At 68.2% G+C, this 12,163-nt stretch overlaps 1 protein-coding gene across 1 annotated transcript in view; it reads right to left on the bottom strand.

The window, feature by feature from the left end:
* Positions 1-12,163, bottom strand: part of fen1 (flap structure-specific endonuclease 1) — a 33,489-nt gene that overhangs the window by 6,327 nt on the left and 14,999 nt on the right. Inside the window, exons 4-5 of the mRNA XM_059641719.1 lie at positions 1,088-1,163; positions 416-489 (exon numbers count right to left, since the gene is read on the bottom strand). Coding sequence (XP_059497702.1) covers positions 416-489; positions 1,088-1,163 — 150 coding nt within the window. The remainder of the gene's footprint in view (positions 1-415; positions 490-1,087; positions 1,164-12,163) is intronic.

Here is a 12,163-nt window from a genome sequence, read left to right as displayed (position 1 = left end):
GTATCGGCACAGGGGGGGTAATGGTGGGGAGGGGTACCCGGGGGGGGAGGGGGGTGTTATGGGCGGGTGGGAGGGGGGGGTACACTTGGACGATGGAGATGACCCACGAGAACAGAGACGGATATTGGGAGCAGGCCATTCAGCCCCCTTGAGGCTGCTCTCCCATTCAACAGGATCGAGGCTGATCATCCATCTCAGCGCCCTGCTCCCCACTTTCAGCCCTTCGCCCCGAATAACCACACAGAGTCATCCAGCACGGGAACAGACCCTTCGGTCCATCCGTCCCGTGCTGACCCATCATCCCACACTAACCCAGTCCCACTTGCCTGCTCTTGGCCCGTTTCCTTGCTCAGGCCCTTATCCACCTGCCTCTTACACACTGTCACTGTCCCCACTCCCGGCCACTCCCACACACCCCTCTAGGCGTCAAAATGGTGCCCTCGTGTCCTTTGGAGAGAAACTTCCTCCTCTCACCGTAAAAATGTGCCCCTGGTTTGGAAATCCCCCCACCCCCAGGGAAAACACATCCCACATTCCCCCTCCCCATCCATATCCCTCACTATTCTATAAACCTCTATAAGGTCCCCCCCTCGGCCCCCGATGCTCCGGGGAAAACAGCCCCAGCCTCTCCCTGTAGCTCAAACTCTCCCATTCCCAGCAACGTCCTGGTAAATCTCTCCCGATCCCGCTCCAGTTTAATCGTATCCTTCCTGTAACGGGGGGGACGGCCAGAGCTGGACACAGTTCTCCAGGAGAGGCCTCACCAACGTCCCTGTGCAACCTCAAGGTGACGTCCCCCAGCTCCCACACTCACAGGGTCTGAGCGATGGAGGCCAAGCTCTGCCGTACCCACCCCCTCTACCTGTCTCACCAACTTCAGGGGTACAACAGACCCATTTCCCCACGGAGACAGATCACAGTCGGGGCGGAGGCGATGGGGGAGGGGGCGGAGGCGATGGGGGAGGGGGCGGAGGCGAGGGGGGAGGGAGTCGGAGGCGGGGGGGAAGGAGTCGGAGGGGAGGGTCAGGGGGAGGGGGAGGGGGGAAGTCGGGGGGAGGGAGACGGGGGGGGAGCGGGTCGGGGGGACGCATGCACTCACCAGATTCCTGAGCAGCAGCAAGCTGTTTCTCTGCCTCGGCTCGACGCTCACTGCGTTTATTGAGCTGGGAAACACAGAGCAGGGTCAGTAATCACTCGCTCCCCCAGCCCCTCACTCTCTCCCTCACTCCCTCCCCCCAGCCCCTCACTCTCCTCCCTCACTCCTTCCCCCAGCCCCTCACTCTCTCCCTCACTCCCTCCCCCAGCCCCTCACTCTCTCCCTCACTCCTTCCCCCAGCCCCCTCACTCTCTCCCTCACTCCCTCCCCCAGCCCCTCACTCTCTCCCTCACTCCCTCCCCCATCCTCTCACTGTCTCCCTCACCCCTTCCCCCAGCCCCTCACTCCCTCACTTCTCCCCCAGCTCCTCACTCTCTCCCTCACTCCTTCCCCCAGCCGCTCACTCCCTCCCTCACTCCCCAAGCCCCTCCCTCACTCCTTCCCTCAGCCCCTCACTCCCTCCCTCACACCCCCAGCCCCTCCCTCACTCCTTCCCCCAGCCCCTCACTCTCCCTCTCACTCCTTCCCCCAGCCCCTCACCCCCTCACTCCTTCCCCCAGCCCCTCACTCTCTCCCTCACTCCTTCCCCCAGCCCCTCACTCTCTCCCTCACTCCTTCCCCCAGCCCCTCACTCTCTCCCTCACTCCTTCCACCAGCCCCTCACTCTCTCCCTCACTGCTTCCCCCAGCCCCTCACTCTCTCCCTCACTGCTTCCCCCAGCCCCTCACTCTCTCCCTCACTGCTTCCCCCAGCCCCTCACTCTCTCCCTCACTGCTTCCCCCAGCCCCTCACTCTCTCCCTCACTCCTTCCCCCAGCCCCTCACTCTCTCCCTCACTCCTTCCCCCAGCCCCTCACTCTCTCCCTCACTCCTCCTTCCCCCAGCCCCTCACTCTCTCCCTCACTCCTTCCCCCAGCCCCTCACTCTCTCCCTCACTCCTTCCCCCAGCCCTCACTCTCTCCCTCACTCCTTCCCCAGCCCCTCACTCTCTCCCTCACTCCTTCCCCCAGCCCCTCACTCTCTCCCTCACTCCTTCCCCCAGCCCCTCACTCTCTCCCTCACTCCTTCCCCCAGCCCCTCACTCTCTCCCTCACTCCTTCCCCCAGCCCCTCACTCTCTCCCTCACTCCTTCCCCCAGCCCCTCACTCTCTCCCTCACTCCTTCCCCCAGCCCCTCACTCTCTCCCTCACTCCTTCCCCCAGCCCCTCACTCTCTCCCTCACTCCTTCCCCCAGACCCTCACTCCCTCACTTCTTCCCCAGCCCCTCACTCTCTCCCTCACCCCTTCCCCCAGCCCCTCACTCCCTCCCTCCCTCCCTCCCCGATCGCACACGGGGTCACTCCCTCCCTCCATCCCTCCCCGATCGCACACGGGGTCACTCCCTCCCTCCCTCCCTCCCCGATCGCACACGGTGTCACTCCCTCCCTCCCTCCCTCCCCGATCGCAAACGGGGTCACTCCCTCCCTCCCTCCCTCCCCGATCGCACACGGGGTCACACCCTCCCTCCCTCCCTCCCCGATCGCACACGGGGTCACTCCCTCCCTCCCTCCCTCCCGATCGCACACGGGGTCACTCCCTCCCTCCTTCCCTCCCCGATCGCACACGGGGTCACTCCCTCCCTCCCTCCCTCCCCGATCGCACACGGGGTCACTCCCTCCATCCCTCCCCGATCGCACACGGGGTCACTCCCTCCCTCCCTCCCTCCCCGATCGCACACGGGGTCACTCCCTCCCTCCCTCCCTCCCCGATCGCACACGGGGTCACTCCCTCCCTCCCTCCCTCCCCGATCGCACACGGGGTCACTCCCTCCCTCACCGATCGCACACGGGGTCACTCCCTCCCTCCCTCCCCGATCGCACACGGGGTCACTCCCTCCCTCCCCCCCTCCCCGATCGCACACGGGGTCACTCCCTCCCTCCCTCCCTCCCCGATCGCACACGGTGTCACTCCCTCCCTCCCTCCCTCCCTCCCCGATCGCACACGGGGTCTCTTCCTCCCTCCCTCCCTCCCCCATCACACGCAGGGTCACTCCCTCCCTCCCTCCATTCGCATCGCACACCGGGTCACTCCCTCCCCCCACTCCATCCCCATCGCACACAGGGTCACTCCCTCCCTCCCTCCATTCCCATCGCACACAGGGTCACTCCCTCCTCCCTCCATCGCACACAGGGTCACTCCCTCCCTCCCACCATCCCCAATCGCACACAGGGTCACTCCCTCCCTCCCTCCATCCCCATCGCACACAGGATCACTCCCTCCCTCCCTCCCTCCATCCCCATCGCACACAGGGTCACTCCCTCCCTCCCTCCATCCCCATCGCACACAGGGTCACTCCCTCCCACCCTCCCTCCCCGATTGCACACAAGGTCACTCCCTCCCCGATCGCGCACAGGGTCACTCCCTCCCTCCCTCCCTCCCCGATCGCGCACAGGGTCACTCCCTCCCTCCCTCCCTCCCCGATCGCGCACAGGGTCACTCCCTCCCTCCTCCATCGCACACAGGGTCACTCCCTCCCCTCCCTCCATCGCGCACAGGGTCACTCCCTCCCTCCCTCCATCGCGCACAGGGTCACTACCTCCCTCCCTCCATCGCGCACAGGGTCACTCCCTCCCTCCCTCCATCGCGCACAGGGTCACTCCCTCCCTCCCTCCATCGCGCACAGGGTCACTCCCTCGCTCCCTCCATCGCGCACAGGGTCACTCCCTCCCACCCTCCATCGCGCACAGGGTCACTCCCTCCCTCCCTCCATCGCGCACAGGGTCACTCCCTCCCTCCCTCCATCGCGCACAGGGGTCACTCCTCCCTCCCTCCATCGCGCACAGGGTCACTCCCTCCCTCCCTCCATCGCGCACAGGGTCACTCCCTCCCTCCCTCCATCGCGCACAGGGTCACTCCCTCCCTCCCTCCATCGCACACAGGGTCACTCACTCCCTCCGTCCATCGCACACAGGGTCACTCCCTCCATCGCACACAGGGTAAGTCCCTCCATCGCACACAGGGTCACTCCCTCCCTCCCTCCATCGCACACAGGGTCACTCCCTCCCTCCCTCCCTCGCACACAGGGTCACTTCCTCCCTCCCTCCCTCGCACACAGGGTCACTCCCTCCCTCCCTCCCCGATCGCAAACAGGGTCACTCCCTCCCTCCCTCCCTCCCCGATCGCACACAGGGTCACTCCCTCCCTCCCTCCCTCCCCGATTGCACACAGGGTCACTCCCTCCCTCCCTCCCAAATAGCACACAGGGTCACTCCCTCCCTCCCTCCCCGATTGCACACAGGGTCACTCCCTCCCTCCCTCCATCGCACACAGGGTCACTCACTCCCTCCCTCCATCGCACACAGGGTCACTCCCTCCCTCCCCCCATCGCACACAGGGTCACTCCCTCCCTCCCTCCCCGATTGCACACCAGGGTCACTCCCTCCCTCCCTCCCCCGATTGCACACAGGGTCACTCCCTCCCTCCCTCCCCGATTGCACACAGGGTCACTCCCTCCCTCCCTCCATCGCACACAGGGTCACTCCCTCCCTCCCCCCATCGCACACAGGGTCACTCCCCTCCCTCCCTCCCTCCCCGATCGCACACAGGGTCACTCCCTCCCTCCCCGATCGCGCACAGGGTCACTCCCTCCCTCCCTCCCCGATGGCGCACAGGGTCACTCCCTCCCTCCCTCCCCGATTGCACACAGGGGTCACTCCCTCCCTCCCCCCATCGCACACAGGGTCACTCCCTCCCTCCCTCCCTCCCCGATCGCACACAGGGTCACTCCCTCCCTCCCCGATCGCGCACAGGGTCACTCCCTCCCTCCCTCCCCGATGGCGCACAGGGTCACTCCCTCCCTCCCTCCCCGATCGCGCACAGGGTCACTCCCCTCCCTCCCCGATGGCGCACAGGGTCACTCCCTCCCTCCCTCCCCGATGGCGCACAGGGTCACTCCCTCCCTCCCTCCCCGATCGCGCACAGGGTCACTCCCTCCCTCCCTCCCCGATCGCGCACAGGGTCACTCCCTCCCTCCCTCCCCGATCGCGCACAGGGTCACTCCCTCCCTCCCTCCCCGATCGCGCACAGGGTCACTCCCTCCCTCCCTCCCCGATCGCGCACAGGGTCACTCCCTCCCTCCCTCCCCGATCGCGCACAGGGTCACTCCCTCCCTCCCTCCCCGATCGCGCACAGGGTCACTCCCTCCCTCCCTCCCCGATCGCGCACAGGGTCACTCCCTCCCTCCCTCCCCGATCGCGCACAGGGTCACTCCCTCCCTCCCTCCCCGATGGCGCACAGGGTCACTCCCTCCCTCCTCCCCGATGGCGCACAGGGTCACTCCCTCCCTCCCTCCCCGATGGCGCACAGGGTCACTCCCTCCCTCCCTCCCCGATGGCGCACAGGGTCACTCCCTCCCTCCCTCCCCGATGGCGCACAGGGTCACTCCCTCCCCTCCCCTCCCCGATGGCGCACAGGGTCACTCCCTCCCTCCCTCCCCGATGGCGCACAGGGTCACTCCCTCCCTCCCTCCCCGATGGCGCACAGGGTCACTCCCTCCCTCCCTCCCCGATGGCGCACAGGGTCACTCCCTCCCTCCCTCCCCGATGGCGCACAGGGTCACTCCCTCCCTCCCTCCCCGATGGCGCACAGGGTCACTCCCTCCCTCCCTCCCCGATGGCGCACAGGGTCACTCCCTCCCTCCCTCCCCGATGGCGCACAGGGTCACTCCCTCCCTCCCTCCCGATGGCGCACAGGGTCACTCCCTCCCTCCCTCCCCGATGGCGCACAGGGTCACTCCCTCCCTCCCTCCCCGATCGCGCACAGGGTCACTCCCTCCCTCCCTCCCCGATCGCGCACAGGGTCACTCCCTCCCTCCCTCCCCGATCGCGCACAGGGTCACTCCCTCCTCCCTCCCCGATCGCGCACAGGGTCACTCCCTCCCTCCCTCCCGATCGCGCACAGGGTCACTCCCTCCCTCCCTCCCCGATCGCGCACCAGGGTCACTCCCTCCCTCCCTCCCCGATCGCGCACAGGGTCACTCCCTCCCTCCCTCCCCGATCGCGCACAGGGTCACTCCCTCCCTCCTCCCCGATCGCGCACAGGGTCACTCCCTCCCCTCCCTCCCCGATCGCGCACAGGGTCACTCCCTCCCTCCCTCCCCGATCGCGCACAGGGTCACTCCCTCCCTCCCTCCCCGATCGCGCACAGGGTCACTCCCTCCCTCCCTCCCCGATCGCGCACAGGGTCACTCCCTCCCTCCCTCCCCGATCGCGCACAGGGTCACTCCCTCCCTCCCTCCCCGATCGCGCACAGGGTCACTCCCTCCCTCCCCGATCGCGCACAGGGTCACTCCCTCCCTCCCTCCCCGATCGCGCACAGGGTCACTCCCTCCCTCCCTCCCCGATCGCGCACAGGGTCACTCCCTCCCTCCCTCCCGATCGCGCACAGGGTCACTCCCTCCCTCCCTCCCCGATCGCGCACAGGGTCACTCCCTCCCTCCCACCCCGATCGCGCACAGGGTCACTCCGTCCCTCCCTCCCCGATCGCGCACAGGGTCACTCCGCCCCTCCCTCCCCGATCGCGCACAGGGTCACTCCGTCCCTCCCTCACCGATCGCGCACAGGGTCACTCCCTCCATCCTCCCCGATCGCGCACAGGGTCACTCCCTCCATCCCCAATCGCGCACAGGGTCACTCCCTCCCTCCCTCCATCGCACACAGGGTCACTCCCTCCCTCCCTCCCCGATCGCGCACAGGGTCAGTCCCTCCCTCCCTCCATCGCACACAGGGTCACTCCCTCCCTCCCTCCCTCCTCGATCGCACACAGGGTCACTCCCTCCCTCCATCCCTCCATCGCACACAGGGTCACTCCCTCCTCCCTCCATCGCACACAGGGTCACTCCCTCCTTCCCTCCCTCCCCGATTGCACACAGGGTCACTCCCTCCCTCCCCGATCGCGCACAGGGTCAGTCCCTCCCTCCCTCCATCGCACACAGGGTCACTCCCTCCTCCCTCCCCGATTGCACACAGGGTCACTCCTCCCTCCCCGATCGCGCACAGGGTCAGTCCCTCCCTCCCTCCATCGCGCACAGGGTCACTCCCCTCCCTCCCTCCCTCCTCGATCGCACACAGGGTCACTCCCTCCCTCCATCCCTCCATCGCACACAGGGTCACTCCCTCCCTCCCCGATCGCGCACAGGGTCACTCCCTCCCTCCCTCCCCGATCGCGCACAGGGTCACTCCCTCCCTCCCTCCCCGATCGCGCACAGGGTCACTCCCTCCCTCCCTCCCCGATCGCGCACAGGGTCACTCCCTCCCTCCCTCCCCGATCGCGCACAGGGTCACTCCCTCCCTCCCTCCCCGATCGCGCACAGGGTCACTCCCTCTCCCTCCCCGATCGCGCACAGGGTCACTCCCTCCCTCCCTCCCCGATCGCGCACAGGGTCACTCCCTCCCTCCCTCCCCGATCGCGCACAGGGTCACTCCCTCCCTCCCCGATCGCGCACAAGGGTCACTCCCTCCCTCCCTCCCCGATCGCGCACAGGGTCACTCCCTCCCTCCCTCCCCGATCGCGCACAGGGTCACTCCCTCCCTCCCTCCCCGATCGCGCACAGGGTCACTCCCTCCCTCCCTCCCCGATCGCGCACAGGGTCACTCCCTCCCTCCCACCCCGATCGCGCACAGGGTCACTCCGTCCCTCCCTCCCCGATCGCGCACAGGGTCACTCCGCCCCTCCCTCCCCGATCGCGCACAGGGTCACTCCGTCCCTCCCTCACCGATCGCGCACAGGGTCACTCCCTCCATCCCTCCCCGATCGCGCACAGGGTCACTCCCTCCATCCCCAATCGCGCACAGGGTCACTCCCTCCCTCCCTCCATCGCACACAGGGTCACTCCCTCCCTCCCTCCCCCGATCGCGCACAGGGTCAGTCCCTCCCTCCCTCCATCGCACACAGGGTCACTCCCTCCCTCCCTCCCTCCTCGATCGCACACAGGGTCACTCCCTCCCTCCATCCCTCCATCGCACACAGGGTCACTCCCTCCCTCCCTCCATCGCACACAGGGTCACTCCCTCCTTCCCTCCTCCCCGATTGCACACAGGGTCACTCCCTCCCTCCCCGATCGCGCACAGGGTCAGTCCCTCCCTCCCTCCATCGCACACAGGGTCACTCCCTCCCTCCCTCCCCGATTGCACACAGGGTCACTCCCTCCCTCCCCGATCGCGCACAGGGTCAGTCCCTCCCTCCCTCCATCGCGCACAGGGTCACTCCCTCCCTCCCTCCCTCCTCGATCGCACACAGGGTCACTCCCTCCCTCCATCCCTCCATCGCACACAGGGTCACTCCCTCCCTCCCTCCATCGCGCACAGGGTCACTCCTCCCTCCCCGATCGCGCACAGGGTCACTCCCTCCCTCCCTCCCCGATCGCGCACAGGGTCACTCCCTCCCTCCCTCCCCGATCGCGCACAGGGTCACTCCCTCCCTCCCTCCCCGATCGCGCACAGGGTCACTCCCTCCCTCCCTCCCCGATCGCGCACAGGGTCACTCCCTCCCTCCCTCCCCGATCGCGCACAGGGTCACTCCCTCCCTCCCTCCCCGATCGCGCACAGGGTCACTCCCTCCCTCCCTCCCCGATCGCGCACAGGGTCACTCCCTCCCACCCTCCCCCGATCGCGCACAGGGTCACTCCCTCCCTCCCTCCCCGATCGCGCACAGGGTCACTCCCTCCCTCCCTCCCTCCCCGATCGCGCACAGGGTCACTCCCTCCCTCCCTCCCCGATCGCGCACAGGGTCACTCCCTCCCTCCCTCCCCGATCGCGCACAGGGTCACTCCCTCCCTCCCTCCCCGATCGCGCACAGGGTCACTCCCTCCCTCCCTCCCCGATGGCGCACAGGGTCACTCCCTCCCTCCCTCCCCGATGGCGCACAGGGTCACTCCCTCCCTCCCTCCCCGATCGCGCACAGGGTCACTCCCTCCCTCCCTCCCCGATGGGCGCACAGGGTCACTCCCTCCCTCCCTCCCCCGATGGCGCACAGGGTCACTCCCTCCCTCCCTCCCCGATGGCGCACAGGGTCACTCCCTCCCTCCCTCCCCGATGGCGCACAAGGTCACTCCCTCCCTCCCTCCCCGATGGCGCACAGGGTCACTCCCCTCCCTCCCCTCCCCGATGGCGCACAGGGTCACTCCCTCCCTCCCTCCCCGATGGCGCACAGGGTCACTCCCTCCCTCCCTCCCCGATGGCGCACAGGGTCACTCCCTCCCTCCCTCCCCGATGGCGCACAGGGTCACTCCCTCCCTCCTCCCCGATGGCGCACAGGGTCACTCCCTCCCTCCCCTCCCCGATGGCGCACAGGGTCACTCCCTCCCTCCCTCCCCGATGGCGCACAGGGTCACTCCCTCCCTCCCTCCCCGATGGCGCACAGGGTCACTCCCTCCCTCCCTCCCCGATGGCGCACAGGGTCACTCCCTCCCTCCCTCCCCGATGGCGCACAGGGTCACTCCCTCCCTCCCTCCCCGATCGCGCACAGGGTCACTCCCTCCCTCCCTCCCCGATCGCGCACAGGGTCACTCCCTCCCTCCCTCCCCGATCGCGCACAGGGTCACTCCCTCCCTCCCTCCCCGATCGCGCACAGGGTCACTCCCTCCCTCCCTCCCCGATCGCGCACAGGGTCACTCCCTCCCTCCCTCCCCGATCGCGCACAGGGTCACTCCCTCCCTCCCTCCCCGATCGCGCACAGGGTCACTCCCTCCCTCCCTCCCCGATCGCGCACAGGGTCACTCCCTCCCTCCCTCCCCGATCGCGCACAGGGTCACTCCCTCCCTCCCTCCCCGATCGCGCACAGGGTCACTCCCTCCCTCCCTCCCCGATCGCGCACAGGGTCACTCCCTCCCTCCCCGATCGCGCACAGGGTCACTCCCTCCCTCCCTCCCCGATCGCGCACAGGGTCACTCCCTCCCTCCCTCCCTCCACGATCGCGCACAGGGTCACTCCGTCCCTCCCTCCCCGATCGCGCACAGGGTCACTCCGTCCCTCCCACCCCGATCGCGCACAGGGTCACTCCGTCCCTCCCTCCCCGATCGCGCACAGGGTCACTCCGCCCCTCCCTCCCCGATCGCGCACAGGGTCACTCCGTCCCTCCCTCACCGATCGCGCACAGGGTCACTCCCTCCATCCCTCCCCAATCGCGCACAGAGTCACTCCCTCCATCCCCAATCGCGCACAGGGTCACTCCCTCCCTCCCTCCATCGCACACAGGGTCACTCCCTCCCTCCCTCCCCGATCGCGCACAGGGTCAGTCCCTCCCTCCCTCCATCGCACACAGGGTCACTCCCTCCCTCCCTCCCTCCTCGATCGCACACAGGGTCACTCCCTCCCTCCATCGCACACAGGGTCACTCCCTCCCTCCCTCCATCGCACACAGGGTCACTCCCTCCCTCCCTCCCCGATCGCACACAGGGTCACTCCCTCCCTCCCTCCCTCGCCGATCGCACACAGGGTAACTCCCTCCCTCCCTCCCCGATTGCACACAGGGTCACTCCCTCCCTCCATCCCCGACTGCACACAGGGTCACTCCCTCCCTCCCCGACTGCACACAGGGTCACTCCCTCCCTCCCCGATTGCACACAGGGTCACTCCCTCCCTCCCTCCCCGATCGCGCGCAGGGTCACTCCTTCCCTCCCCGATCGCGCACAGGGTCACTCCCTCCCTCCCTCCCCGATCGCGCACAGGGTCACTCCCTCCCTCCCTCCCTCCACGATCGCGCACAGGGTCACTCCGTCCCTCCCTCCCCGATCGCGCACAGGGTCACTCCGTCCCTCCCACCCCGATCGCGCACAGGGTCACTCCGTCCCTCCCTCCCCGATCGCGCACAGGGTCACTCCGCCCCTCCCTCCCCGATCGCGCACAGGGTCACTCCGTCCCTCCCTCACCGATCGCGCACAGGGTCACTCCCTCCATCCCTCCCCAATCGCGCACAGAGTCACTCCCTCCATCCCCAATCGCGCACAGGGTCACTCCCTCCCTCCCTCCATCGCACACAGGGTCACTCCCTCCCTCCCTCCCCGATCGCGCACAGGGTCAGTCCCTCCCTCCCTCCATCGCACACAGGGTCACTCCCTCCCTCCCTCCTCGATCGCACACAGGGTCACTCCCTCCCTCCATCGCACACAGGGTCACTCCTTCCCTCCCTCCATCGCACACAGGGTCACTCCCTCCCTCCCTCCCCGATCGCACACAGGGTCACTCCCTCCCTCCCTCCCTCGCCGATCGCACACAGGGTAACTCCCTCCCTCCCTCCCCGATTGCACACAGGGTCACTCCCTCCCTCCATCCCCGACTGCACACAGGGTCACTCCCTCCCTCCTCGATCGCACACAGGGTCACTCCCTCCCTCCCTCCCCGATTGCACACAGGGTCACTCCCTCCCTCCCCGATTGCACGCAGGGTCACTCCCTCCCTCCCTCCCCGATCGCGCGCAGGGTCACTCCCTCCCTCCCTCCCCGATCGCGCACAGGGTCACTCCCTCCCTCCCTCCCCGATCGCGCGCAGGGTCACTCCCTCCCTCCCTCCCCGATCGCGCGCAGGGTCACTCCCTCCCTCCCTCCCCGATCGCGCACAGGGTCACTCCCTCCCTCCCTCCCCGATCGCGCACAGGGTCACTCCCTCCCGCCCTCCCCGATCGCGCACAGGGTCACTCCCTCCCTCCCTCCCCGATCGCGCACAGGGTCACTCCCTCCCTCCCTCCCCGATCGCGCACAGGGTCACTCCCTCCCTCCATCGCACACAGGGTCACTCCCTCCCTCCATCCATCGCACACAGGGTCACACCCTCCTCCCTCCCTCCATCGCACACAGGGTCACTCCCTCCCTCCTTCCATCGCACACAGGGTCACTCCCTCCCTCCCTCCCGATCGCACACAGGGTCACTCCCTTCCTCCCTCCCTCCCCGATCGCACACAGGGTCACTCCCTCCCTCCCTCCCCGATTTCACACAGGGTCACTCACTCCCTCCCTCCCCGATTGCACACAGGGTCACTCCCTCCCTCCCTCCCCGATTGCACACAGGGTCACTCCCTCCCTCCCCGATCGCACACA

The sequence above is a fragment of the Stegostoma tigrinum genome, chromosome 43 (genome assembly GCF_030684315.1).
Source record: "Stegostoma tigrinum isolate sSteTig4 chromosome 43, sSteTig4.hap1, whole genome shotgun sequence".
NCBI classification, from domain to species: Eukaryota; Metazoa; Chordata; class Chondrichthyes; order Orectolobiformes; family Stegostomatidae; genus Stegostoma; species Stegostoma tigrinum.
The sequence above is the reverse complement of the archived record's forward strand: the minus strand, read 5'-3'. Positions and strand labels throughout refer to the sequence as shown.